Consider the following 26,890-nt stretch of genomic DNA (forward strand, 5'->3'; position numbering starts at 1 on the left):
AAGGAAAAAAAATTTGAAAATTCACTTACATAAGCAGTGCAATATTTCTTTTGGGCTCTGTAACATTTTAGTGGGCCTACTCTCAACCTTTTCATCCCTTCCAATTTATTTGCACGTTTCAATTGACTTAAAATGTTAAAAAAAAATAATTATAATATTCTAAAAACTTTTGAATTATAGCCCTTTCTATAATAAATTGCATGAAGGAAAAAAGTCTTATTACTTTCTTTAAAAAGTAGTGAATATGTGTTTTAACCTTTTAGTCCTCAAATCAAAACTCAAGTTGAAGATGTGCAAACAAAAAGGATACTTGAAAAGTTAAAACACATCTAGACATGTAAGATAAAAAATTTTGGGCTTTTCTGTGAAAAATAAAAAAGACATCATGATCGACTTGTCTGATATTCTTTACGGGGAAAACTTATTTATCGTGAATTAAAGAGCATCTTATTCAACCACTAAGAAACATGAAATAATTAAAGCCAACTCCGATACGATGCTACCAAATGAAAGAAAAAAAATAGAACAAAGATAAAGATAAATCAAAGCTTATTAAAAAGAGTTTTCATATCATCATAACATCAACAAACATTTCAAGTCTTCAACTTAGTTCATGCATAGGCACACTTAAAATCCATGATGTTATTAAAGACAAGTCTACAATAATTAAGCATACCATCATCTGTCTGATAACAACAATTAATATAGGTCACATGGAGTTTCACACATACTAGATAGTAAGTCTTTTTATATAGTTCCCCCATGAAAAGGTCTTAAAATCATGATAGTTATGAAGCACAAGTATCAAACCAACACCGTAACAGGAAATTAAAAGATGATTCTCCCAATGAGGACAACTAATAATAAAGATGATTGTTGGAAGAATTAAGGAGCGAGGTTGTTCTCCAAATGCCTTCACCAAAAGAGTTGAACTTTGTCATTATTTTTCTTTATTTTCATCAATTGCATGTCGCACAAATTGTCCGCGGACTCGAGGCCTTTGTTCTGCTAGTTTCTTCCTGCTTTGGTAGCGAACCTAAATATTTCACAAAAGGAAGAATAAGCTTTACAAGTCAAACTCAATTATTGTATAATATGAGACATAAAAGAAAAATGATAAAAGTGGTGTTTGAAAATGCTATACTAGCTATATAATAATATCATTATCTTGCACTACCACTAGCTATATAATAATATCATTATCCTGCACTACCTATATATATTTTAATATTGGTATTTGTTGCATGAAACCTCTAATTATTAGATGCCTATAAAGAGCAATGCAATTGAAAAAAGTGGTTAACAAAATAAATATGTAGAATTTTTAAAAATTTCTCTTGAAGATACCCTTGCATCTCAATAATGAAAGCATATAGCCAAAGGGTTTGTTTTTATCCTAAATGTCTTTGTTTTCTAACTTTTTTCTATTAATCGCACATATTAAGAGAGGTTCCATGAACAGAATAATATCTGATGCAAATGAATAAAATAGGTACTACAGGAAACCAACATGCATTTGTTAAAATAAGTAAATTATTTTTTTTAATCTTTATAAATTAGTTATTTAACTTCTACATTTAGGCTCGAAGAGATTAATATAATAGTAATGATAAGATAGATTTATCATTTACCCTTTTCTCAAAGCATCTCTCTTTCCTCTTTTGACGAAACTTGTTCAAAGCCACCTCTCTTTGTGCAAATCGATTCTGGATAGTTATATTTGGAGCCTCAAGTCTTATTAAACTAGTTGTGTCCTCTTTCTCAGCTATTCTATTATTATCATCATGCTCCTGGAAGTTTCCTAGTTTTCCTGCAACATTATTCCCTGGATCAACATTGCTCCCATGGTGACTCTTAGAGGCACTCCCATTCCTAGTTGAAGATTCATTAAGAGATGGCATAGCAGCTGTCTTAATTTGTAGAGACTGTTGACTATTTTGGTTGAGTAATTTAGGAGTAACCATGTTATGCATGTGATGATGGTGATGATAATGGTGGTGATGGTGATGATGCTGCACTTGCATATGCTGCTTATCACTATTTTCTGCTAAAAAAAAAAAGAAAAAGGAAAAAGAGAGAACCATGTCAAATAATTATATTTATTAATCATTATGACCAATAATTGCAAGTAACTTTTTCAACTTGGATAGTAACCAACTCCTATATCACAATATAAACACACAAGGAGAAATCACTATCAGGTGCGAAGGAAATACTATTATAATTAATAAAAGGTCTTAATAACAAAAAAGTAGCATTGATTTTATTGTCATTACAAAGTATTTATAATTTTTCCTAGACAAGATATATAAGTAAACAACATTATTGTACAATTTATTATTTAGAGGATACTTATGTTTATTGAGCATAACTATATAATTATAAGTACTATTGTTTTGTGGTCTAATTTCAGATTTTAAAGCAATAAAGTAATATCAATCTCCCCATATATAAACCTTTATGATTTGAAACAATATTTTTTATACTATATTCACATAATTTCTCCTAAAATTCATGCATTTTAACCCATTTTAACAACAACATATATGACAAAATATATCCACATTTCTTGAAAAATATTTCTGATTTAGTTTTGTTTATTCCAACATAATACATATGCTTACCTTGAGCTGCATGTTGAAGAGACATGTTTTGAAGAGGATGGAGGGATGTTGAAGATGGCTGGATACATGTGATGGCTACTTTTTGTGTTGGCTTATTAATGGTTGTAGATGGTTTGGTGAAATTATTATTTGAACTGGAATCTTGTTCATAGTTGTTATTACTTCCATTGGAAGGTAGATTATTGGGAGGCATGCTATTAAAATAAGTTCTCGTGGCTTGCACTGATTCTGTTTTTGCTGCCTCTGAGCTATTATTAATGGGTGAACAGCTTCCAACATTACCTGTTGGACCTTGATGAGATGCTGAGTTGTACCTGCACACACACACATATATATAACAACAATATTTTCAACTTTTATTATCTTAGGGAAGATTATGATTTGATGATTGTGAATTTGGAAGAAAAAATAAACTTTTTGAGAGAATAAGCTTTTACTATCAAACATATCTCATGATTCCCACTTTATTAACATATTGATTACTCATCAAGTCTTAAATGTAAAAATTAATTAGTTTAGAAGTTTGTTTTGATCCTGAATATAATACTTCAATTCAATTTTGTCTTTCCAAATTTATAATTTTTCACAAATTGTATATCACTATTTTTTTGGAATGAAATCAAAATGTGATATTAATAATAACATGAGATTACATAGTATCTACAGAAAAAGTTTTTTCTTTTGTTAGTAATGGTTTACAAGATCATGAAAAAGGGAAGGGTGATTTGAGAAAATGTCTTCAAGTTGTATATCTAGCCAAGTGACAAATTGTTGATCAACAATATATCCCTATTGATTTCACACATATAGCAAGTTTCTATCAATAGGGATATATAGTTTCCTATGAAAGTCATTAGATGATGTATTTTAGAAAACCAACATATTTTTTTCACATATAACTAGCTTAAAAATATCCTTAATATCTATAAATTAGTTATCTAGTTCTTACATTAAAGATTAGCAAAAAAGAGTAGATTATAAGTCCATAAAAGAGTTAAGATACAAATTTGCCTCTTAAGTTTTTATTCGGGAGCACTAGGCACTCTAAAGATATTTTGAGTGCAAATTTGTTTTAAAAGTTTAAAATCATAGCATTGTTGCTTCTACAATTAAAATGTTAACAGTCAATATTTTTATTTAATAAAGGGCAATATTGTTACAATTTTAAACTTTTAAAGTAATTTTGCACCCGAAAAAACTTTCGGATACCTAGTACTCTTGAGCAAAAACTTCTGAAACAAATTTGCTTATTAGCCTGTCAATAAATTTAAGTGAGGATCTTGAGGTACATCTATAGAACAAATGAAAAAAATACCTTTTAAGAGATAATTCAATTCATAAAATCACCCAAAATGATTTTTTTATGAAATTTTTATATTAATACGCATACCTTGAGAAAGCAGAATGATGTGATTGCTTTAAGACATTGTGATCTTGTACACTACTTCCAAGATCTGCTGCTGTCCCATTCAAACTCTTTGAATTGAACTCAAATGAAAGCAATTCCTCCTTGTTTCCATATGTATTCTTATGATCTTCTACATTATTAGAGACCATTCCATTTGGGTTCTCCAAACATTGTATTTCTAAGATAGGATCAGAGTTAGAATTGATGTTAATTTCAATACTTGCTGGACCACCAATCGCTTGATTTTTGTATTCTCCAACTAATTCTTTGGCAGAGCTATATTGCTCTACTTGTTCCTTTTCTCCCTTCTCATAAACATTTTCCTTTTCATTAGAGCTTTTATTATTGTTAAAAGCATCAAAATTTGATGGAATTTCTTCTCGTTGTCTATAAGGTTGCAATGTTGGGGTTGATCTAGCTGTTGTCATCTCCAAATCTATGCTTGTCACCATGTTCAATGCTAGAAAATACCACATAATTTTTAATTATCACATTTAAATCCACAATATGAACACCAAATGAAAAAAATTAACTAATTAACAATATTTATTATAGTTTAACTTGTACCACTATTAAAAGTATATTTCCATTACCATTACTAGTTGAAACATGAAACTATTAGTTTAACCACAATGATATTTGTAACACAATAAAATTGTTCAAAGTCATTAAATAATTGTAATTAATTCAATACTTAGACAATTATTTATAATAAATTTAGATAAAAATATACTGGCCAGGTTAAAGCATTAGTTTATGCACCACATAGGCCATAAATCATGAATCACAAATATGAAAAACTAATATTTAGTCAATTCAAAATGGTTTGAAACATGGTTTATTTAAAACAGAAACTCAAGTTATCTAATATCAATTTTGTGGTTAAATAGTACATAAGGTTCATATAGTTCTGCTTGAATCATAACATAGTCTAAATGTAACTTATTTTTAAGTGAAAAAAAGTCATTCCTAAAACGGAATACTACATATCTTATTTAATTATGAATTGTACAAGTTATACAAGTAGTATGGTGAATTGTTTTACTATACTACTATAGTTAAAAATAGAAACCATTGGCAAAAAAAAAGTTAAAAATAGAAACACAATATATAAGCACATTATAAGCTTACCATTATCTTGTGTCTCACCATCTTTCATTGTAACCACTTTATTGTTGGCAATTATTTTAGGCATTGAATGTATAACTTGGGCACAAGTGCCACCTACAGGTGGATCACCTAATTGTTCCCAAAGGGACATTGGTCGTGGGCTATCAACTTCAACTGCCATCTTGGTCCAAGAACTCTGTAGAATAATGACCTAAAAATGAGTATTTGAATAAAAATATGGGGATATTAGATAATATATGTTAGATAGGGAAAGTAATTACTTTTCTTTTAGTAAAATCAATAGATCATATAGGTTTGTTGTAAGAGTGCAGAGTCAATGCTTTAAATTCTACATTGCCATATCTCATGATTTGGTCTAAATTCATATCAAATAGTTGATGAAATTATGTACTTTCAATAATTAAAAACTCATATGATGTATATCTATCGTAGCACAACATTTGCTGTTAGTATTTAAGGTACCCAACCAATATTCTATTTGATTTATATGATATTGGAAAAACATATAGTATTTGGTTTCTAGAGTTGTGATGAACTTAGTGAAATATAAAGAAATCAATTCTCATAAAGGTTCACTATCACTTTTGGCAGAAAATCAATCAAACTCAGTGAAAAATCTCTTCGATCTCTAATATTGAGCATGTATGCATTGAAGAAGCATTGACTAATGATTATTAGATTAATGTTTTGTACCAATTCTTGAGGGCAAGGATCTTTCCTAGGGGGAGTATATTGATATGAGGTGGTAGTAGTAGAAGAGTAATTAAGTAAAAAAGAAGGAGATAGCAATCTATAAATAAGGTTTTGAAGGTTGTATTAGGTGTCTATTGTAATCAAATATTACTATTCACTCTTCTTCTCCTTTTCTAATGCTAACACATATGCTAAAAAAGACCAAGATTTATCAAAATAACATATAGTGTACCTGGGTGCCACTTCCGTTGTCACTCTTATCTCTTGCATTCAATCCAATGCTACCAATGTCATCTTCATCACAATTATCATGCTTGTTGTCTAAATGTTCTCCACTTTTAGATTTCAATGACTCTTGAGTACGCACACCACTTTCACTTCCACTACCACTAGACTGATGAAAGGGCGAGTTATAAGTACAAACTTGAACAATAAAATAATTACGTTCATGTATATATTCCCATTAAAAATATGACTTTCATTAGAGAATCAAGTGGAATTGGAAGTAAACATGAATAATTGAAAGATAAACTAGTTAATTGTAGTAACTATTGTAGATCTAAATTAATTTAAATGATACGAAAAATAATAATAAAAATAATAATGATGATGATGATGATGATGATGATGATGATGATAAAAAAATTAGAGATTTAAACAATTATCTTATGCTTCTTTTAAGTGCTATAATAAAGGGAAAAAATAGAAAAAACTGACCTGAACTTATTCCATAAATCAATGAAAAGTTCATAGATAAAGTAGATCATTTATAGCAAACTCACGCTATGGCATTTCCTCCAAACATGCTGCCAAAGGTTTTTAAGCTCATTCTTTCGTAAAGGCTTGATTAAAAAGTCAATTGCACCCCTGGATAAACACTTAAATACTATATTCATAGAATCATGAGATGACATCACTGCACATAAAACTCAATAGATGAGGATTAAAAACAATCAAAGTTATGTACTTACAATTTGTCACATATGAGAATCAAATATAGATAAAGATATAGATATACTTACTAATCACAGGAATATTTTTATGCGTCTTATGACTCATAATTTTGGATAAGAGACCAATTCCTGTTAAATATGGCAAGGCTACTTCAGTCAAAACAAGATCAATATTAGTAGCAAGACCTTCAAGAATTCTCCAAGCTTGTTGACCATCTACAACTGCTTCAACTGTTAAGATACGTAAAGATGTTAGTGTTGTTGTAATATGTAAAATAATTTTGAAAAAACATTGTATGAAATTAATGAAAAATAAAAATGATTGAATAATGGAATAATATGAATGATAAACTAATTAATAAAATAATTGATGAAAAATTATATAGATATTTATAATTAGAATGACAATATTTAAATTTATCGTGAGCCTTGTTATTGCAATTCTATTAGAAAAAAGATATGATCAATAAATTAAACAAAAAAGTGTCCTAAGAATAGTAACATGCATGATCTTAGACCAATTTCATCTGAAATAAGAATAATATACAAAAAACTTCTTTATAAAAAGTTTACTTCTTAAACAAGGTTTGAAAATTAAAACCCAACCACTTGCTTACAGGATGAGAGGCCCTTTCTATAAATTATTATGACTTTGATAATAATAAAACTTTGAAGCTTGTGATGGATAAATAAGATTCTTTAGAAGCTTCAAGACTTGAAAGCTTACATAGAACAAGGTTCATATTATTGCGGAAACATTATACTACTCATAATTACATCATTGGAAAGACTAAAGAAAGCAAGTGAAGATTGGATTTCATTGATTAGATTTTTAGGAATCTTTACTTATTATACAGTTGTATGGCTTTACTCTGAAATGAACATTTCTTACATGCCTAACTGGTTTCACTTAAATATTTGAGAAATCTTAGTTTCAATCATGAAACACTTTTAGATTTAAGGTACATTTAAAATCTAATGTTTAGGACCATAGTAGTTACCCACGCTAATATATTATTTGACTACTACTATGTTAAGATTAACTAAGAAAGATTTTTGAACTGATATTATAGTTGCCTGTATATGATTAGTCATTTACTGAGTGGTTTAATTCATAGAAAAATATATTGTGAGAACTAATTCCAGGTATCTACCTTTATATAGTCAACTATATGTTATGTTGAGCTTATTGGTGAAATTATTCAACATTAGTCATATATAAGCGTATCTGTTAAAATTTGTTTGCTCTATAGAATGTTTCATTATTCATCTATTTATCATTATTCAATTCTTAAATTGACTTTAGATTTGACAAAAGACTATGATATAGACATTACAGTTGAAGTCAAATCTACAGACGCCTATTAAAAAAATTCAACTATTAATATGTTGACCATCCAGTAATGCTCCTAGAAAGATATGATTATTTGTCTAGTTGAACGCACAATCTATATAAAAGTTGCATTTAAGTTTGTAAGAACAATCCTAAGTATATTATCTGTAGAAACTCTATTGGTTGTCCAAATCATTTGTTATCTAAGCTAGCCACTCACTATAAGGCTCAACAGGAAAATGACATGAAGGATTAACTTTTTGTTAAAAGCATTAAATGCATTCAACCTTTGCCAACCTACCACACTTTATACTACTATACTCTAATAGAAACAAGCTCATGTGTCTAATGAATATATTTGAAGATCATCTATAAATAGAGTACACATTCAATGAAGTAAACAACAACTTAAGTTACCATGCTACAAAATTAATTATTTACACCCATTGTTCTATTTTTCTAAGATCCATTTTATATTTTAGTGTTTATTCATTATACTCCGTGAAAGAAATTTATAGTTATCTATTACTCATTCTCTCAATTACTCAAAATTGAAGAAATCTTGAGTGGGTTGTAATCTTGCAGAAAGTAAGGTGGAGCAGTTGAGAGAGTGTAATTGATATACCGAGGCACTAAGAACCTGTTTAATAGTAGAGATTATGATAAAATTCTTAGAAGTTCTCTAAGGATTAGACGCAAGTTAGGTGGTAGACCAAACCAGTATAAATCTTTATGTTATTCTCTTCTTTCGGTGATATTACTCTAACTCTACTCTCATTTCAATTCTTTTTATTTGAGCAAGTTTTAAATTTTTAATTATCATCCAATTCACCCTCTTTTGGATGATCTTCCTGTCTAATAGTATAACACTTATAGAAAAACTTTAACAAAATGCTTAACATATAAACAGGACACTATACTTGATAGAGTTTATTGTTTGCTCTTTAAAATTAGATTATAGCATCAATGTGATTTATGTGTAGAAGCTACATCTACTATATATTGCTCCTTTAATATTAATATCTAAGCTTCAAAATTCAAGTAGCTTAGTTAAGTAACCCTATTGATTATTCTTTTATTTTTTTATATGACCTTGTTGATTATTCTAATTTAGGAGTTTTTGGATGTCTTACATATGCACATGTTAACAATGATAAATTAACACAAAAATCTGAAAAGTATGTATTTCTTGAGTATAAAGGATGTTGATTGTGTTGTTCAAACTCTGATATGATCAAATTTATTTTAGTAGAAATGTTACATTTAATGTGGATGCATTATTGTCTAGAAGAGTTATTATACATGTTCCTTTTTCTATTGGTATAATAGATATATAGTGGGAGGAAATAAGGTAATTGTATTTTTCTAATATTCACATGGGTTTTTTATATTGTCAAAGTATCAAATGAGCTCATACACAAATCTAATACATAATATAATATTCATGCCCAACATTGTATTTTATTCTATAGCATTCTTAGTTTTCTACATGTCCTCTTTGTATTTGTCATACACCATTATATATTATGTCACTATAATACCTACTGGGGCAATGAAATGAGAGTTGATCTATTTCTTACTTAAAGTATATGTTTGTTGCTCTATGTTGATGGTATGAATATGGCTTCTCAAGACAAATCATTGATCAACAAGATAAACTATACAACTTGATAATAAGTTTAACATCGAGGACCTTAGTCATTATTGGCATAAAAATAAGCATTGATTGTAAATGTATGTTTACCAATTCAAAAAAAAAAAATTAGAGCGGAAGATTAAAAATATGTCAAGTGTTCCTCATTCTAATGCTAATAGTAGCCTTATTCATGCTATGGTATGTACTTGACAGGCTTGTATATGATTTAAATTTGGTGATAATGTATATGCATAATTATGGAAAGGATAATTATTGATATGTTGTTAAGTGTTTTTTTTTTTGTTGAGGCCAAGGTAATTATTGTTGGTAGAAGTAACTAATCCCCTCACATCATACACTTCCTGAAAGGATTTGAGTGCTAGCCATGAAACCCTTTCCATACACATTGCTACCAATTGAATCCCTAACTAGATGCTTAAGAAACCCTGTTAAGTACTATTGTTAAGTGTATCTTGTATTACTTGAAATGTAATTCTATTTTTGTTTTGGTATTTGATAAAAAAAGAAGAAGAAGAAGCTATGTTTAATAACATTGGTAATTTTATGATTCTTATTATGATAGTAATCTTTACAAATGAGTCATTTTTTACTATATTTTCACTCTATTCAATTATTATATTAGTTAGAAAAGCATCTCTATGTCCATCACTATATTGTCTCTATAACTGAAGTAAAGTATTATGTTATAAGAGGCTATTTAGCTATGAGATATCACTAGATGTTTAATTAATAATGATACGTGTCACTCGATGACTAATTAAGCACATTAATATTAAATAACTACTGTTATACCATATATATTACTTATGATTTTGTTATGAGAAAGGTACGTATACATAATAAAATCATGTATATGCTTATTATACCTTGTCTTATGTAGCTAACTTCAAACCAAGGCTAGAATTTTTATAGATGGTGCCTCAAATTCCTATGACCTGTCATGTACTCTATGGACATACTTATTGACCATGCAAAGATTTTGGGATGGACATACTTATTTTGAGATTTGTGGGATTCATATAATAATCTTTAGGTTTTCTTGAAATATTTGTATATCTAAATTTTCCATCCATATCATAAAAAAGGCATTTTATTCATTATAGCTATTATTAATTTTTCATGGTGAAATTTCGTACTTGTCCTTGTTTGTGGTTCCTCTACTCACATAGGGCTTTCTCCACATTGAATATTCTTGTGTGCTTTATGTTATTGGTCTAATTTTATTTTTCTCTAATTTCTTATTGTTTAATTTTGTGAGAATGACAACAGAGCAATTTATAAGTACAAATTCCAACTTAAGGAATAACAACTTCTCACCTGTCATTTGAGATTTTTGATAGTTATTTTTTTCTTAGAATCTCATAGTAATTCTCCCATTAATTTTTCTTAAATTTACTTAATTTCTTAAGTCCTCACAAAATATTGGTTTAGAGGAGACAGGAAACAAAGCAAACCTTTATTCCTCTTTCCATTGTCACATTTGGTAAATATATGATGGACCAAATGTATAATATCTACAAAAAGAATAGTAACATAATTTACAAACTCTATCATAAAAAAGACGTTAATTGATTAATGACAGAAATTCCATTATTAAATTCCAAGGTTAATTCACTGTTTACAATATACTATTAAGACATATATCCACTAATAAAAATAAAAAAGAAATTTGAAGAACATACAATATAAATATGAATTATAAATAATATACTGACCTTCATATCCACAATTGCGAAGTAAAGCACAGACAACATGGCGTGTTGAATCATCATTCTCAACCAATAAAACCTTCAATGATCTCACAGGCAAAAACCTCTCCCAACGAACCAAAGGCCCCTGGATTTGTTGTTTATTGCTCTTTTTTACAGCACGTACTTGATTATTGATGTTGTGATTTTGAATCTCAATAACCTCCATTTGTCTATTGTTATTTTCATCTCCATTAATATTATTTTCATTGACCCGTGACTCGTCCTCCATAGATAAATCTTGACCCTCCCCAGTAATACCACCTCTAACTTTTTGTTCATCTTGCATATGCTGATTAAGTTCTACTAGTCGTTTTGGAATCATAGAACCCTCAACATCATTTATTTGAACTAACCCCATTCGTCAAACTCAAAATGATTGATAATAATGGATTGAGTCTGTGAAAAAACCTCCTCCAATCCTAAAAGGTATTAGCTCATCCCATTGTTTCCAAAATATTATCTGCCAAGTCAAAAAATACTAATAAACAAACGCATATATATGAAACATTACTTTCTAAGAGAATAATAATAATATAGAGATAAAGAAAACATGAGTTTATGATACTAAAAATGAAATGTGAAATTAAATATGCAAATTAAACAAGTCATTGTTGCCTATCAAGGTTAACGTACATAGAGGAAACTTCAAAGTAAGGTTAATCTACAAAAACATATGTAAAATTGAACTATTTAAAGAAACACATTATCATAAATTTATCTGTGCATCTTACTTTGGCAAAGGTTATGCGAAAGAACAAGCAAAGTTAAAAGGAATGAAGGTTATGTGATTTTCATAATAATGATATAGACTCAATTCTTTTGGAGATTAGTTGACCAATTTTAAAATTGATGGTTTTGAAAATGATTGAGGATTTTTGGTTTTAAGAACTATAAACTGGATAAATATATAAATAAGATCTATACTTGAATCTAAAAATGTAAAAATTTTAGTGAATTATTCTTGATGTACTATGATGAAATTTTGCATAAATAAATGTCTTAAAGCTGTCATGTTCTTCTTAAGAGCTTCATTAGAGTCAACTTGGAAATAATAAACACGCAATGAGAGTCTTAATGTTGTAATGTTAAGTATCCCATGAGCGCTCCTAATCTCTGGCTTTTGTTTGTATATTTGTACATGCCTATGATATTTTTTTTTTGTATTCTGGAGTTTTGTTTTTTTTTATTGCTATATGTTCCCCCTTCTTCCATGATTTGTATTTAAGAACATTATAATATGAAACTAAGGTAATGCATGTTAAATCTTTGAAATTAAACTGGGTTACTAGGAAATTTATGTTTTAGGTTGAAATTTTAATAGAGATGCATAAAAGGGACAAAAAAATAACATATCATTTCTCTCATGACCCTAAATGAATTGTCATTTTGATGAAAATAATATGGCATCTCTCCTATAAGTGAAATCGTACATTTCACATAAGAAAAAAAAAGGTGGGTTAAGTTTGGGTTAAAATCGAACTTGATTAGATTAGTCAAATTGGATATAAGCATGGTCAAACCTAATAAGAATAAAATAAAAAATATTAACAAAAGTAAAATAAAATAATTATACACTTGGTGCACATCATTAAATAGTAGACAATATGTGGGGGAAAACTAGTTAGTGCGTGTACAATGGGAAATGGTGTACATGTATAATTGATAAACCCAATATTTTTCCATATCTTATGTTTAACCTTAGGCTTTTGTCACTAATAATTGATTAATTTGTCTTAATTAGGGTTAAATATTCACAAGTGATAATAAATATATTTTAGCAGTTTAATGTGTTAACTTGTGGATTTTACTGGTTTATTCTACTTTGGTACATTTATATGTGCATGTGAATTTGGATATTTGAAAATGAGAAACTAGTTAAATGTCATTCAAAGACCAAAGCTATTGTGACTTGAGGACCCAAAAACTAATTGGAGATTAGAACCAAGAACTTAAGCTATCTATTTTGAGTAGCTAAATCATCTCTTTTGCACCCTTTTAATTCCTCTCAATCTAGATTTTGTCTTGCTCTTTCCATAATTTTTTCTCATCCTCCCTATTCTTTTATTAGATGCACACATCTATTGCATTGTCCATTATCTCCATCCATCCCTATCGACATCGCAATGCAAAGGCTATAAGAAGCTTTAATCTACTTGTTCCTATCTTCTTCATGCATGGATGTACCTATAATTCCTTAGTGATGAAAACCCAGCCCAAGTTCAAAGCTATGGATTCTATACCTTTTAGTTATAATTTTACCTTCATTTGTATCTAATTTTGTTGCTGGTTGGTGGCTTGAATTCTATACTAATGGTTGTAGTGTATTCTAATTAGATACATTTATATAACTATGACTTGTATTGACTGAGTACTGGATTACATCTTTGGTTTCTCCTTAAATATATATATGTTTTGATATGCTTGGTGTAATGGATTTAAGTGCTCGTGTTGGCTTGCTAGATTAGTGGGTAGCTGAAATAGAGAATAATTTGGTATTCAATCAGTGCATGTTAGGCATCTTTAAATGTTTTTAATGAGCTAATTAATAGAGCCTATTAGATGGTGATTTATTATTATTAGGTGGTCATTTAAGTGATTTATAATCTTGAAAGAATTGCACCTCGAGAAAAATGTGAGAGCCCACCTCAAGGGAATAGTAGAACCACAAGCCTATTTCATTTTGACAATGTAAACCTTATACAATCTACTTGAGGATCCTAATTTAAAAAAAACAAACAAACAAATAGAGAAAGAATCATAATACTGACTATGTCACTACATATTGGCTTCTCCTAACCACTAACATTAAAATTACAAAAAACCCAAGGGTAAAAATAAATAAAAAAGTCTATAAAAAAAACAAAGGAAAAGGGTTTAAAACATTTTGATATTTCTTGAAGAAAATAGAAGAAGGATATTATGAAAACCTTAAGGAACAATTTTCCAAAAGTCATTTTGGTAGATGCAATTCTTGAAGCTTTTCTAGACAATAGTTTATAAGAACCTATTTATGTTTGAGAAGAAAGTAAGGCTTAACAATTAAAAAATGTTTCTCTTAGATTAAACTTCAAGAAATAAGACAGAGAGAAGAAGATTTAAAAAAAAAAAATTATAATGTCCCAATTCCTGGATAAAAAGTTAGCAAGATATTATAAACATGATACAAATACACAACCACGTATGCTTTGCTATATTACTAATATGTTAATTTGGTTCAATTTAATAATAGAAAAAATTGTTTATGTGAAATGGCTTTATACATACTTGAGAATAACTACCAAGAACATGATCACTAAACTATAAAAAAAGGATACACTCAACAAGGACAACTAGGATATTTCCTCTAGTCCTCTTTATGAGTTTCAAATTTGGAGAGGAGTGTAATCCACTTTATTCGCTTTAATTTGGGTATATCTCAGCAGTTAATACATTTTTTCTAATTATATCATTAATTATTATTTACTTTCTCTTTTGCAACAAACACACTCATTACATTTTCTTATGCATTCTTTGTCATCATTTTTCTCATTTATTATGAATGTATGTGCATTTCTTACTTATTTATCACTTTTAACTGATTTTTTGTTATATGCAAATCTTTCATCTAAAGTTTATAATAAAGACTAGAGGAAGTATCTATCATTGAAATGTCTCATATGTGCTAGAGGAGAAAGATGCCATCGAATCATTAACCATGGTCATTATGGAACCCAAAGTTGGAAACTTGCTTAACATAAGAGAGAGCATGAGGTCTACATGATTTGGAAAAAGAAAAACCACATAGCAAGCATTACTCTACTGAGCATCATGGCTAATGACTAAATATGCAAGTATGAAAAATACCCAACATCTTAGGCCATGTAGAACATGCCGAATGATAAGGTTGGAGGTACATTTACCATCAAATTGAGGAGGCTAACAATTGAGTTTGACACCTATAAGCTTAGGCTTTATACTCCTATGAAACAACATCCATATCATATAGCTAACATAATTAGGGAATTGAAAGAAACTATGCATGTATTGTCTAATGAACAAAAAGTTCAGATTGTAATAAGTATAAAGCTCTTAACTACTTTAGACAATATATGAATGAAGTGGAAAATCAAATGGATAGGAAAATTGAAGTACTATGAACTAATTAAGTTTGTGAATATTTATTTGATCAATTTAAGAAGTTCTGTAAAAAAATAAGATAATTAGAAAATTAACTATCCTTGACACTTAATAACAAAATACTGCCACTCAGACAAGAAATAGAACACTATAGGATTCTTTATCAACATGAACTTTCATACCTAATTGTGTGTCTTCTAAGTTGGTCACACCCACACCTTATGAATTATGGATAAAATGCAAGCTTTTGAGCATCTTAAGGCCATAGGGTCAGTTGCGTATGGTCATGATGATTCCCATAATCATGAAAAATTAGCTCCAAGAGAGAAGTGTATGTTTATTAAATAGTCTAAGCAATTTAAGGATTACATTTTCATAGGTGAAAATAAATATGGAATTGTGATTGAAATAAAGTCAAGAGATACCATGTTTATAGAGAATGAGTTTCCAAGTAGGGGAGAAATTGATCTATATTGTATCTCTTTATAAGACATAGGAGTAAGACAATACATAATAAAGTAACAAATCTCAATCATCTCAAGATGTTGATTTGAGTAGGAGCTCAACAAAAATAGGAGTAGAAGTAGATAGGTAAGCAAAAGAATCCAATACAAAAAGGTAACAGAAAAAGTGTACCTAAGAAACACTTCTAAGTAGAAGTGTTTTTCATGACTCTAGAAGATGATGATGATAAGTCACATTCTTTTTAAGAGGCTTTATTAAGCTTTCATAAGGAAGAACGGAAGAAAGCAATAATGGAGGAAATGCACTCCATAAAAATATAAGGTTTAGTTAATTGGTCTGCCATAGTTATAAAATTGAAAGGACACACAAAATAATTTTTGTAAAATATCTATAAAATAAATCATTTTTTATAAGATCTCTATTGCATCAATAAAAATCACTTTATGTATTAAGAAATCGCTTTAATAATTTTATAAAAGAAATGGGTTCATGGTGTATTACTTTTTAATGAATGCTACACATGTATGTGCTTAAATTTTGGAATTATTTTAAAATTTTTGAAATCATTGTGTAATAAATTATTTTAAACATAAAATGTTAAAAATAAATCAGATAAATATGAACTAAAATTAAAATTGAAATTAAGTTCTAATTTCTTCCAGTAGTATATTATAAAAATTATATAAATGATATGGTACAAAATGATAAGTTTTATTATATAAAAATATCTTTTTTCTAAAAAGTAATAAGATTTTTTCCCTTCTTCCTGTTTTCTCCTCATCAACCAAACATCAGTAGAGACAATCACTTCTCACTTTTCTCTTCTATCTATTCCTCTCCCATCGTCCCAATGTTCTCTTCTCATGTCATGCATATTATAAACTATAATGGTCTAAAATCTTTTTATTTTATTTTATAGGAATATGTCGTTGTATTAATATACATGTGTGTAATTTGAGAACTAGCATCTTTTTTATATATAAAGGCAATTTATTCAACCAAACAAAACGAGTACAAGATTAATATATACGTGTATAATTTGAGAAAGAGCTTCTTTAAACTGATAGCTCTTTCCTCTTTATGGGATGTGATTGTTTACTATCTCAATCAACAGCTTATTAGTATTTGGTTCATAAATTAAGAGCAATATTAGATCAATTTTAACTTTCATTTTAGTTATTATATGATTACATAAATTCATAAATTATGCTGTATAATGAATCTCATTATCATATATAATTTGTGGAGATATATAGATATAATGGTCATAGTGATTTAAAAATCTCTAAATCTATTTTCATTTTCTATATACTTCTTAGATTCAAAATAATGCAAAGTAATTCTCAGATGATTGCTAATAAAAATTTTCAGTGGCGGAGCCACGAACGAAGTCAGAGGTGCAAAACAATTTAACATAAAAATAAGTAGTAATTAAAAAATAATTACACTAGGCCTAAAAGGCGATAACATAAGCAAAATGAGAAAATTTAAATATGTCGATATGAACTTTTTATTTAAATATAATACATATACACACACGTGTGCGTGCGTGTCTTTGTAACTTATCTCCATCGATCATTAAAATATAATGATGAAATTTTATTTTTTCCCCTTACATTTGATGGCAAATCTCTTAAATTAATTTCAGTTTGTTGTTGAATTGATATATTCTGATGAAATTAGAGATTTTTTGTTGCTGCTATTTTTATGACAACTGCCTCTTGAAAAATCTTTTCATTTTTATATCTAATATCTAGAGAACTTAGAATAATTACTTCTCTATAATTATTTAAGGATATCACCTAAAAAACTATATAATTACTTATAAATGAAAATGATGAAAAGTATACGAATAAATTATATATCTCAATTTCCAAGAATGTAAGAAAATCTCTATTATTTTATTATAGAGAAATTATCAATTAAAATTCTCTTTAAACAAAAAAAGAAAGCATGTTGTTCAATGGCACAACGAAATCACCAATATAAATAATTAACGGAACTACAATGAAAAATGATGATTTTTTTAAGATTGGGTTTTATTATAAACTGAACTAATTTTCAAACAAAATATTTTTATTAATGTTTCGCGTTTAATCAGTTTAAAATTTTGGGTTTCAATTGATATGATGACTTGCGTTAAACTATGGGAAAGTTCCTTAAAAAGCTAACTGAATAACTTCATTTACATTGGTCAAGCTTTTTTTTTTTGTTTGGGTCAAGATTTATTGGAAATGTGTTGTGATGAAAGAAAAATTGTTAATTTGGAATTGTAACTTGTGAACTATGTAATGGAATTTGTTACTTTAAGGATGTATTGTACTTCAATTTTAGTCAAGGTTTATCGTAAATGTATTATGATCAAAGGGAAGTTGTTAGTTTGAAATTGTAACCAGTAAAATGTGTAATAAAACAAAGCCATTCTTGTCATTTCAGTAGATTTTAAAATCCCTAATTGAGTTACTTAACCTAATTAGGGATTGCATATGTTCAGTAACCCAGATTCTAATTTGAATTATTTAGTTGACTTGTAAAGGTATTTTCCCTTAAACTATTGCTCATCTAACAAATTTTGAACTTACATTTTTATTTATTCGAAGGGTGCAAAATTGTTAAATTTACACACCTTGTATTCTCAAGGCAAGGGGATGTGCGCATAACTAAGTAGTGCCACTAATAATTTTATACTATCCCTGGTTCTTAATATAAGATTTGGTTTGTAATATGAACTACAAACCAGATTTTATAGTAAGGATCATATGTATAATATTTATTCTCAATAAAAAATTCAATGTAAGTGTCAAAAACAGAAAACAAAAAGCACTGAGCTTATAACCTAATGACATGTCATAAGTATGAGGTATGCAGATTTAATCCCACATGTAACCTCACGCCATCAGCAACAATTTGACACGACTCCAGTTTTGTTTACAACCACTCCAATCTCTTCTCTTTGTTTTGCTCTTTTAAGCCATTTAACTTGTTCTTCGGTATAACTATTAATAGAGACAGTGATATGATTTAGGTATATAAAAGATAGTGGGAAAAACTAAATGGGAAAGTGTGGTGATAATAAACCGCGTTTTTTATACGTAGATTAGTAATAATGACAAAATATACAAGAGAAGAAGTGTTAGACTGTATGGAGCTATTAGAATTATTCAGGGGACTTATGTTTTGCTCGTTTCTATAGATTTTTCACCTATGTATGTTTCTTATTTAAAAAAAAAAAGAAAGAAATTTATGAATTCAAGCTTTTAGCTTGAATCGGATAAGCTTTCAAATTCGAAACACCACTTTCTTGTCGTAGAGTGGGATGCTATTCAAGTTTCAAACACTCAGGTTTTTAGAAGGAGAGTGTGACTAGCACAAGTTTTTGGAAGAACCGCATTCCAAAAGCTATAAAGTTGGACGTAGTCCAGGGCTATAAGCCCTTCTTTCAAGAAAACCCAGCCACTATGGGACTTATAACAATACACTCTCTTGAGAACCGATATCTCGACAGCTTCATGCTATAGCGCTTCACTCGACCTCCTATCAGTCAGCCGCTTCGCAAGTAGCTCCCTCTTTGGTTAGTCATTATTGGAGTAGGAGAACCCAAGAACTCATAAGGCTCCTCTTTCAAATAATCCCATTTTGTTGATGCATATCATCCAATTCTTTATTATGCAATCTGCGATACAAAAGACAGAATGCAAAAGAGGAAACCTCCTTCTTTCCTTATGCGTGTGTATTTTGTCAGTCAGGTTCTCTCTTCTTTTCTTCCCTTCATCATTCCTCCTCTTTTTTTTGGTTGTTGATATATTTCAATAGTTCAAATTTTAATTTTTTAAAAACTTATTTATAAAATATTTTTAGTGCATTCATAAATTGTTTTGCGCTACTGTGAGTGGAGGTCGGCCTGAGAACGGGCAGGTTGTTGCATGGAAGTTTCGAGCAGCAGGGTGGACCAAAATCAACTTGGACGGCACCTTCTCATGCTCACATTAATCCACAACCGCATGTGGTGGGCTTATGCGAGACGAACATGGCATGGGCATTACCTCAGGGGCTTCGTGCATCATATAGATGATGGAGATGAAGTGTCTGCTGAACTGTGGGGTCATTTCATTTACGCGAGTTACGGGTGTTTGGGTAGTATGAAAAGTGTTTTTTAAAAGCATCTTTTTGTAAGTTGAAATAAACTCCTTCATATATTGTAAAAGTACTTTTAAAACTATGATTTTGATTTCATCTAAACACCCTCTTAAGCTAGCATGGGATGTCGAGCATTGAAACGTGTTGCTCGGTAAGGGTGTTCAAGACCGGCCCGTCCTGTTCAGCCCATTCCGGTCTCGGCCTTATTGGAACGGGATGGGCTCGTCCTGAAATTTTTCAGAATGGAACAAACCAGGATAGGACAAAAAAAAGGATCGGAATGGGACAGGAAGGGACATGGGATGGGGTTGTCCCATCCCGGTCCCTTTTATTTTGTTTTTTTTTTTCATATTTATATAATATCATTATTTTCATATTTTTTTCTTTTTAAGATTTGAGACTATTATATGGAACTATAGATCCATTTATTTAGAGCTTTTATATTTGTTGATGATTTGAGACTATTAATAATTAGAATTTTCAGCAAACTTTTATTGTGTTAAAAGCTTTTATTTAGGGTTTTTAATGACTATTATATGTAATATGTTGGACTTTTGTTTAAGGGTGCCCAAAAAAATTAAAAAGAAAACAAAAAGATGTTTTACAAGGTCTAAGCTTGAAAAACTATAATTAGGAAAAAAAATCAGATTTTATTACAATAGGCCGAACAACTCAAAAAAAAAATTTTAAACAAAAATTATATTAGGACGTTCCATTCCCGTCCGGTCCCATCTCGACCGGGACTGGGACAATACCAGGATAGGACGGGACACGGGACATTTTTCTGTCCTGTTACTGTTCAACACAACAGAATTGGAACGAGCCTGTCCCGATCCCGATCCGTCTGTGAACAACCCTATTGCTCAGAACGGATTCGACGTCTGCTATGTACAGAGCTTATTGAGAATACACCTAACTAAGGACATGCGGATTATACGATACCTGCAATTCTTGGATGATTTTCAACTCATGAGAAGTCCCATGGCCTCAAGTTTTTCTTTCCATTTTGTTAATTCATCAAGGCAATATTTTAATTACTGAATGTCAAATAAAAAAGGTGAACGGTTTATGATTCTCATGGTCCAACTTGTAAATAGACTAGCAATCAAACCATTGATGTAGTGATTAAATAAAAATTTGTTTAAAAATAATTATATGCACATGACATATTTATACACACATATATAATAAATTCATAATAAGTCTTATTATCAACATACATAGCAATACCATAATATATGAAGTTTTTAATGAAACAACACCATATAGTTGTAAATGGTCTGAAAATATATTAGACTTTTAGAGAAGGTCGATTTTTAATTTTTATAGGTTTTTAAAAAAAATTTCCAACATTTTTTAACATACTAAATAAGGTCTTGTAGCCCGTAAGTAAAAAGTCAAGGGTTCCATGTGGCCCGTAACCTCAACCTATTAATACCCGCTCCTTTAATTTTTTTTTTTTTAAAAATCAACATTTTCCCATCAAGCCCATAAAACGGTCCAGTTTTCTAAAAACCACATTCTACTTCTAATTCTAGGTTCCAGTTCAATAGTGGTTTGACTCTAATCCAACTGGTCAGACCATCTAGTTCTAATTTCTTGTCTAATTTTGAAGGAACAAAAAACTGAATTAGACACTAAACCAGTTGAAGTAGTAATTTAACGGTTAATAAATTAGATCATAGTCAAACGGGTCATACTAAAACCATAAAATTTAATTGACAATTACAAAATATCACAACATCATCACTAATATCAAAATACAAGAAAATACAACAATATTTTAATAATCAATTGGATTATAATTTTCCTTCTTTTTCTTTAATATACTCATTTGGTGATAAATAAAATTTTATTAAATATAAATTCATGTTAAAATAAATCGCTCATAGTTAATATAATATAATTTGGCTAAAAATATTTCTTCTTAATTATGAAAAATCTTTAAATAAAAAAATACTTCTAGTTAAAAAAAAAAGAAAACTCTAGATTTTAAATTAAGTTACTTTATAGAGATTTTGTCTTCCCAATGTGACCCCCCAACCTAGCAGGTCGGCTAAAACTCTCCAGGCTAGCTTTTTTCCCCTTTAGGGAAAGGACTGGACTGAACAAATGGCCAGTTCACCGATTTTCAGTTTGAATCGACTAATCCGGTCCGGTCTTATTTTTTATATCATGTTGATCTTAGGTTAATGATTTGAGTCTAATCCAACGCAACTCAACCACAAAAATAGTGCTTTGATTTAAATTAGGTCATTATTAGCGAGTCTAGGCGATGATCCAACTAGTCTGACTATCTGATTTTGGTTCCATGTCCAATTCCAGGTTCTAGTTTAATGGTGGTTCGACTCTAATCTATCCCAACTCAACCATCCAAAAATATAATCCAACTGGTCATACCATCTGGTCTGATATGATCCCATTTTTAAATCATTTTTTCAAAGGTGGAGACGTTAGAGGGAAGAGCAGTTGTAACGTACGTAGGATCTGGGGAGAGAATGTGACCTTTAAGGCAGTGAGTTTGGTTTTATTCTCTTGGGTGTTCGTGTTTTTCTTCTTCTCTTTATTTTTGTTTCTTTTTACTGCTTTACGTGCTCTTACATACCTGTCGCATGTTTTTTTAAGTGTTGGAATACACAACACGCACCCTCAAGTACGTGACATTCCTGGACCAATAACATTTTTCATCTGTTCTTTTTTTGGTGAAACCTTTTTTTTAAAAGAAAAAATAATTATGTGAATGTCTTTATATTGTTTTTAAGGCATTTTGGAACCTCTGCTAGCTACTTGTTTTTTCCAATCTCACCTGTCGTCTTCTTCAGGGTTGAGACCAAATACTAGAGAAAATTTGGAGCAAAAAAAAATGGAAATTAATTTTTCAAGTGGTTTAATTTATATACTACCTCCGGTCTTAATTATAAGAGCCAGTTAACTAATCTGAGGAGATTAAGAAAGTAAGTTGAGTTAGTTATTTGTCATAAATAGGTGTTGTTTTTCCTAAAATGTCCTTATTAATCAAGTGTATTGATTATAACTATAATTATTAGAAGGGTTATCTTGGAAAAAATTGAGTAAATATGAGAGACAAAGTGGATTAGGATCTTATATTTAGGACCAAAATAAAAGTCAAATAGGATCTTATATTAAGAACCGGAGGTAGTATAATGTAATAGAGGGCGTCTTATTTTTTTTAAATCACCTTATTAAAAAAGGTCATGTAAATTAAACAATTTTTTAAGTTGCAAAACGACTCTCTGTTTTTATGTGGTGGTGAAGTATCTTCTAGAGATAAAAATATATAATTAAATTAAATTAATATAATTATGTTTAAGTGGAACACTTGGAATCATCACTTGCTAAGGATTTTTTAGCAACCCAACAGAAGAACAATTGATCAGCGATTAATAGGATACCATATATAGTACTTGAAAATGAATTCTAGAAATGGAAAATTTGTTTATTAAAAAAGAAAATGACTTTGAAGAAGTAGTGAGTTAATTATACATATACTTACTAGGGTGGATCTTTAATTGATAGGTACCAGATATTGCACTATCGTTAATTGTGCTTACCAAAGTAAAAAAAAAAAAAAAGGAATATTTTTAAGAGGGTCGACTTTGAATAACTAAGGGTTGCTTTGAAATAAGGTCTTATCTTATTGTGTGATAACAATGCATATGTTAGCATATTGTTAATAACTGATCAATACATCATGATATGTAAGACCAAACATGTTATGTCGAACTTGATCAAAATTTGAAGAGTTATTGTGAAGCAGGTTGGGAATTCTCAACATCCATTTTAATTTTCTTTTTATTTTTATTCTCAAGTTGGGAATAATAACACAAATTAAACTCCATGCATCACTTAAAGAAATATTCTTTGACGTACATAAAACAAGTAACAGTTAACATTCAACTTGTCCAAAGAATCAAAGTAAATAGAAGAAACAGAATAATAGAACTCATACTTGTGAAGTCCAGATCTAATAATTCATATGGGAAACAAACATACCTGATATAGATTAACTTGGATTGAGATTTGTTATGTCCAAATTCAAACAACTAAAGCTGGTTGGCTCAAACCATTCAGGAGATTTCCTCTCTCTCTCTCTCTATATATATAAACAATACGAAAGAATACTGTTAGAAGAATAATATATATAAGAGCTTCATTAATGGTTAGAAAGCTTTGGCTGAAATGGGAAGGAGCTAGAAAAGGAGAAAACATGCATGAGAATTGTAATTTTCAAGGCAAGAAACTTAATTAAAAAAGAAAAAAAGCATGTAGAATTGGTAATTATATCAACATATGAAAAATTAAAACATATCATACATAAATTAAAAACTTCAGAAATGCAAGAGTTTTACTTTGCAAGAAATTAAACTCACACATACCAGGTATATAGAGAATATATATATCGATCTCTGTGAAAGTAAGGAACAAAGAAAAGCTTTAATGGAGAGAAAGCTTTAGACGAAGCAGAAGGCGAAAGAAGGAAGAAGATGAAGAAGATGATGATAAAGAGAGTGTTGTGAGTTTTGGAGGCGAAGAAGGGGGAAAAAATATAAAGAATGGAAACACAGAGAGAATTGGTAAAGAGCAAGAGAGAGGAATATTAAGGGAGGCCCCAAAGTGCTGACGTGGATGAATAGAAACCTTGAAGGTGGACACGTGGGATGCCACGTGGGAGGGTGACGTGGCGGATATCTAAACCTAGGCTGTGAATAGTGAAGCCATGGGATCCCCATGTGATCATGTAGATCTGAATTCTACACGTAGCACAACCAGACGCAGGGTTAAAGATTATGCTTTAGTTCCTTCTTTGCTTTCAGTGGGCCCCAACATGATGTTGAGCCTTATTTTGTATATTCACTTCCAACTCAAAAAGCATCCTCCAACCAACAGGCGTTAGGTTTAGCAGAAGGAATTAGTCCCTCACAACGTGACGAACCAAGGTTTGAATCCCACTGGGAGAGGTGTCTACATTTAGTGCCCGACATTACCTTGAATAGGATTGCTTCCAATAGGAGGATACCTATGCTTTAGCAAAAAAAAAAAAAGCATCCTCCAATAAATGGTTAAGATTAATCCAACATCATAAAATATGTACTCCTCGGCTACTTATCATATAATCTAATTAGAAAGTTGATATTATTCTTATATCTAAGAATTATTTCACAATTTTATCAATTTTTTTTTCAAATTAATTGTATTGATATTCCTTTAACAATAATTAAGTAAGAAAAAGAGAAAGAGAATTGAGAAATATACTTAAAGTATTTTTAAAAGAAAACATATCATATTAACTAATTTGACTAATATCTTTGATCTGATCAAATTAGTTAATTAGTTCTTACATTGAGGATCAGAGGAATTTTTTTTTATATATATATATATATATATATATGTATAGTGTCTTAGACTATTTTGTAGTTCAGCTAACATCTTGAAATATTTCTTTAGATCCGTACATCTAACATTCTAACATATTTTATGGTGCAATTACCCCCTTAAAATATTGAGATGTTGGACTTACTTGAAAAAATACTTCAAGGTACTAAATGAATCACAAAATATTCTAAGGTGTTAGTCTGTTAAATACACATGGCAAAACACTTCAGGATATTGGATAAACCACAAAATATTTATAAGATAATGGATGTATCTGAAAAAATATTTTAGGATATTGGATGAATCTTAACCCATAAATTAGTATAATTATGAACTTTGTACTCCTTTTAATCCTATATATAAGAGCTAAATAGTCAATTTATGTAAATTATAGAAATTAATTAAATTAATTATTTGTAATAAATGTATATTAGTTTTTTTTCAAAATACTAATTTTCATCATTTGCATTAAACGACCCCTCTGACGAAATATCTCATTCATGCATACCATAAATATGATTATTTGAGAAAAATTATGAATTTGTTAAACAAAATAAATTGAAATATTATATTTACAATGAAAATAAACCCCTCTTTCTTCTCATTTAGGACCAGAAGAAGTATTTTGTGTATAAACATATTCATTTATGTTTACTTTTTGTGATGCAACTACATGATGATACTCATATTATTATGTTAGATTTAAGCATCAATGAACCTAACTGGAGACAATGTTTTTTTTTAATGCGATTTTCTCCTATGCCTAAGACCTTACATTGTTCAAAAAGAGTTGAGGCATTATTCCCATTATATATTACTTTCATATCAAATGCATAAATATATTAAACTAAAGAGTTTAATTTAAGTCACAAAAACATCTAAGAACCACCAAAATATAGGAATTCCACAACAATATCTTAGAGAATGGCTAATTTTTTATGAAATCTTCTGAAATTGAATTGTTTTATGAAATGATTGAATTGCTCTCAATGAAATTGATTGACATTGACCTTTTTTTTGGTGATCATTTGATAAGTCAAAATTGTGTACTAGTTAAATTGTGTCATAATATTTGGTAAGAAATTATTGTGAAAGTAGTTATCATTGCCGTTGGTATTGTTGCCATCTGATAAATTAATGTTGTTATTTGTTAAATTGTTATTGCCGCTTCACCTTTTTTTTTTCTTTTCATTTTTTGTAAATTAAGAGTATTGAGTTAATTTCACCA

General features: G+C 29.5%; 1 protein-coding gene and 1 long non-coding RNA gene across 6 annotated transcripts; one reads left to right on the forward strand and one right to left on the reverse strand.

Annotated features, from left to right (window-relative positions):
* Positions 1–549: 549 nt before the first annotated feature.
* On the reverse strand, positions 550–24,780 carry LOC114754774 (two-component response regulator-like APRR7). 5 transcript variants are annotated; one of them, XM_028943598.1, is made up of 12 exons: positions 24,666–24,780; positions 24,283–24,370; positions 15,450–15,508; positions 11,515–12,010; positions 6,879–7,040; positions 6,639–6,772; positions 6,089–6,250; positions 5,164–5,353; positions 4,015–4,492; positions 2,625–2,938; positions 1,632–2,047; positions 550–1,036 (listed from the first exon to the last, which is right to left on the reverse strand). In XM_028943598.1, exons 4-12 carry the CDS (start codon positions 11,906–11,908, stop codon positions 941–943), a joined length of 2,346 nt encoding a protein of 781 aa, XP_028799431.1. In that variant the 5' UTR covers positions 11,909–12,010; positions 15,450–15,508; positions 24,283–24,370; positions 24,666–24,780; the 3' UTR covers positions 550–940. The 5 variants fall into 5 exon arrangements, with proteins under 5 accessions (XP_028799431.1, XP_028799432.1, XP_028799435.1 ...); XM_028943599.1 differs by lacking the exon at positions 15,450–15,508 and having other exon boundaries at positions 24,283–24,368; XM_028943602.1 differs by lacking the exon at positions 15,450–15,508 and having other exon boundaries at positions 4,015–4,474.
* On the forward strand, positions 2,667–26,890 carry LOC114754775 (uncharacterized). The gene is made up of 3 exons (XR_003741250.1): positions 2,667–2,735; positions 21,807–21,820; positions 26,879–26,890. It is a non-coding gene; the product is annotated as an uncharacterized LOC114754775 (long non-coding RNA).

Source organism: Neltuma alba, unplaced genomic scaffold (assembly GCF_004799145.2).
Source record: "Neltuma alba isolate B1F8T4 unplaced genomic scaffold, ASM479914v2 tig00010189_pilon, whole genome shotgun sequence".
NCBI classification, from domain to species: Eukaryota; Viridiplantae; Streptophyta; class Magnoliopsida; order Fabales; family Fabaceae; genus Neltuma; species Neltuma alba.

What these genes read in the sequence shown, in the direction of transcription:
- LOC114754774 (XM_028943599.1), bottom strand. Translation starts at nt 11,908, where the DNA reads ATGGGGTTAGTTCAAATAAATGATGTTGAGGGTTCTATGATTCCAAAA. An exon ending in TTTGGAGGAAATGCCATAGC is followed by an intron (nt 6,251 to 6,638) that starts GTGAGTTTGCTA and finishes CCCTTTCATCAG; the next exon opens with TCTAGTGGTAGTGGAAGTGA. An exon ending in CATCATTCTGCTTTCTCAAG is followed by an intron (nt 2,939 to 4,014) that starts GTATGCGTATTA and finishes GTGTGTGTGCAG; the next exon opens with GTACAACTCAGCATCTCATC.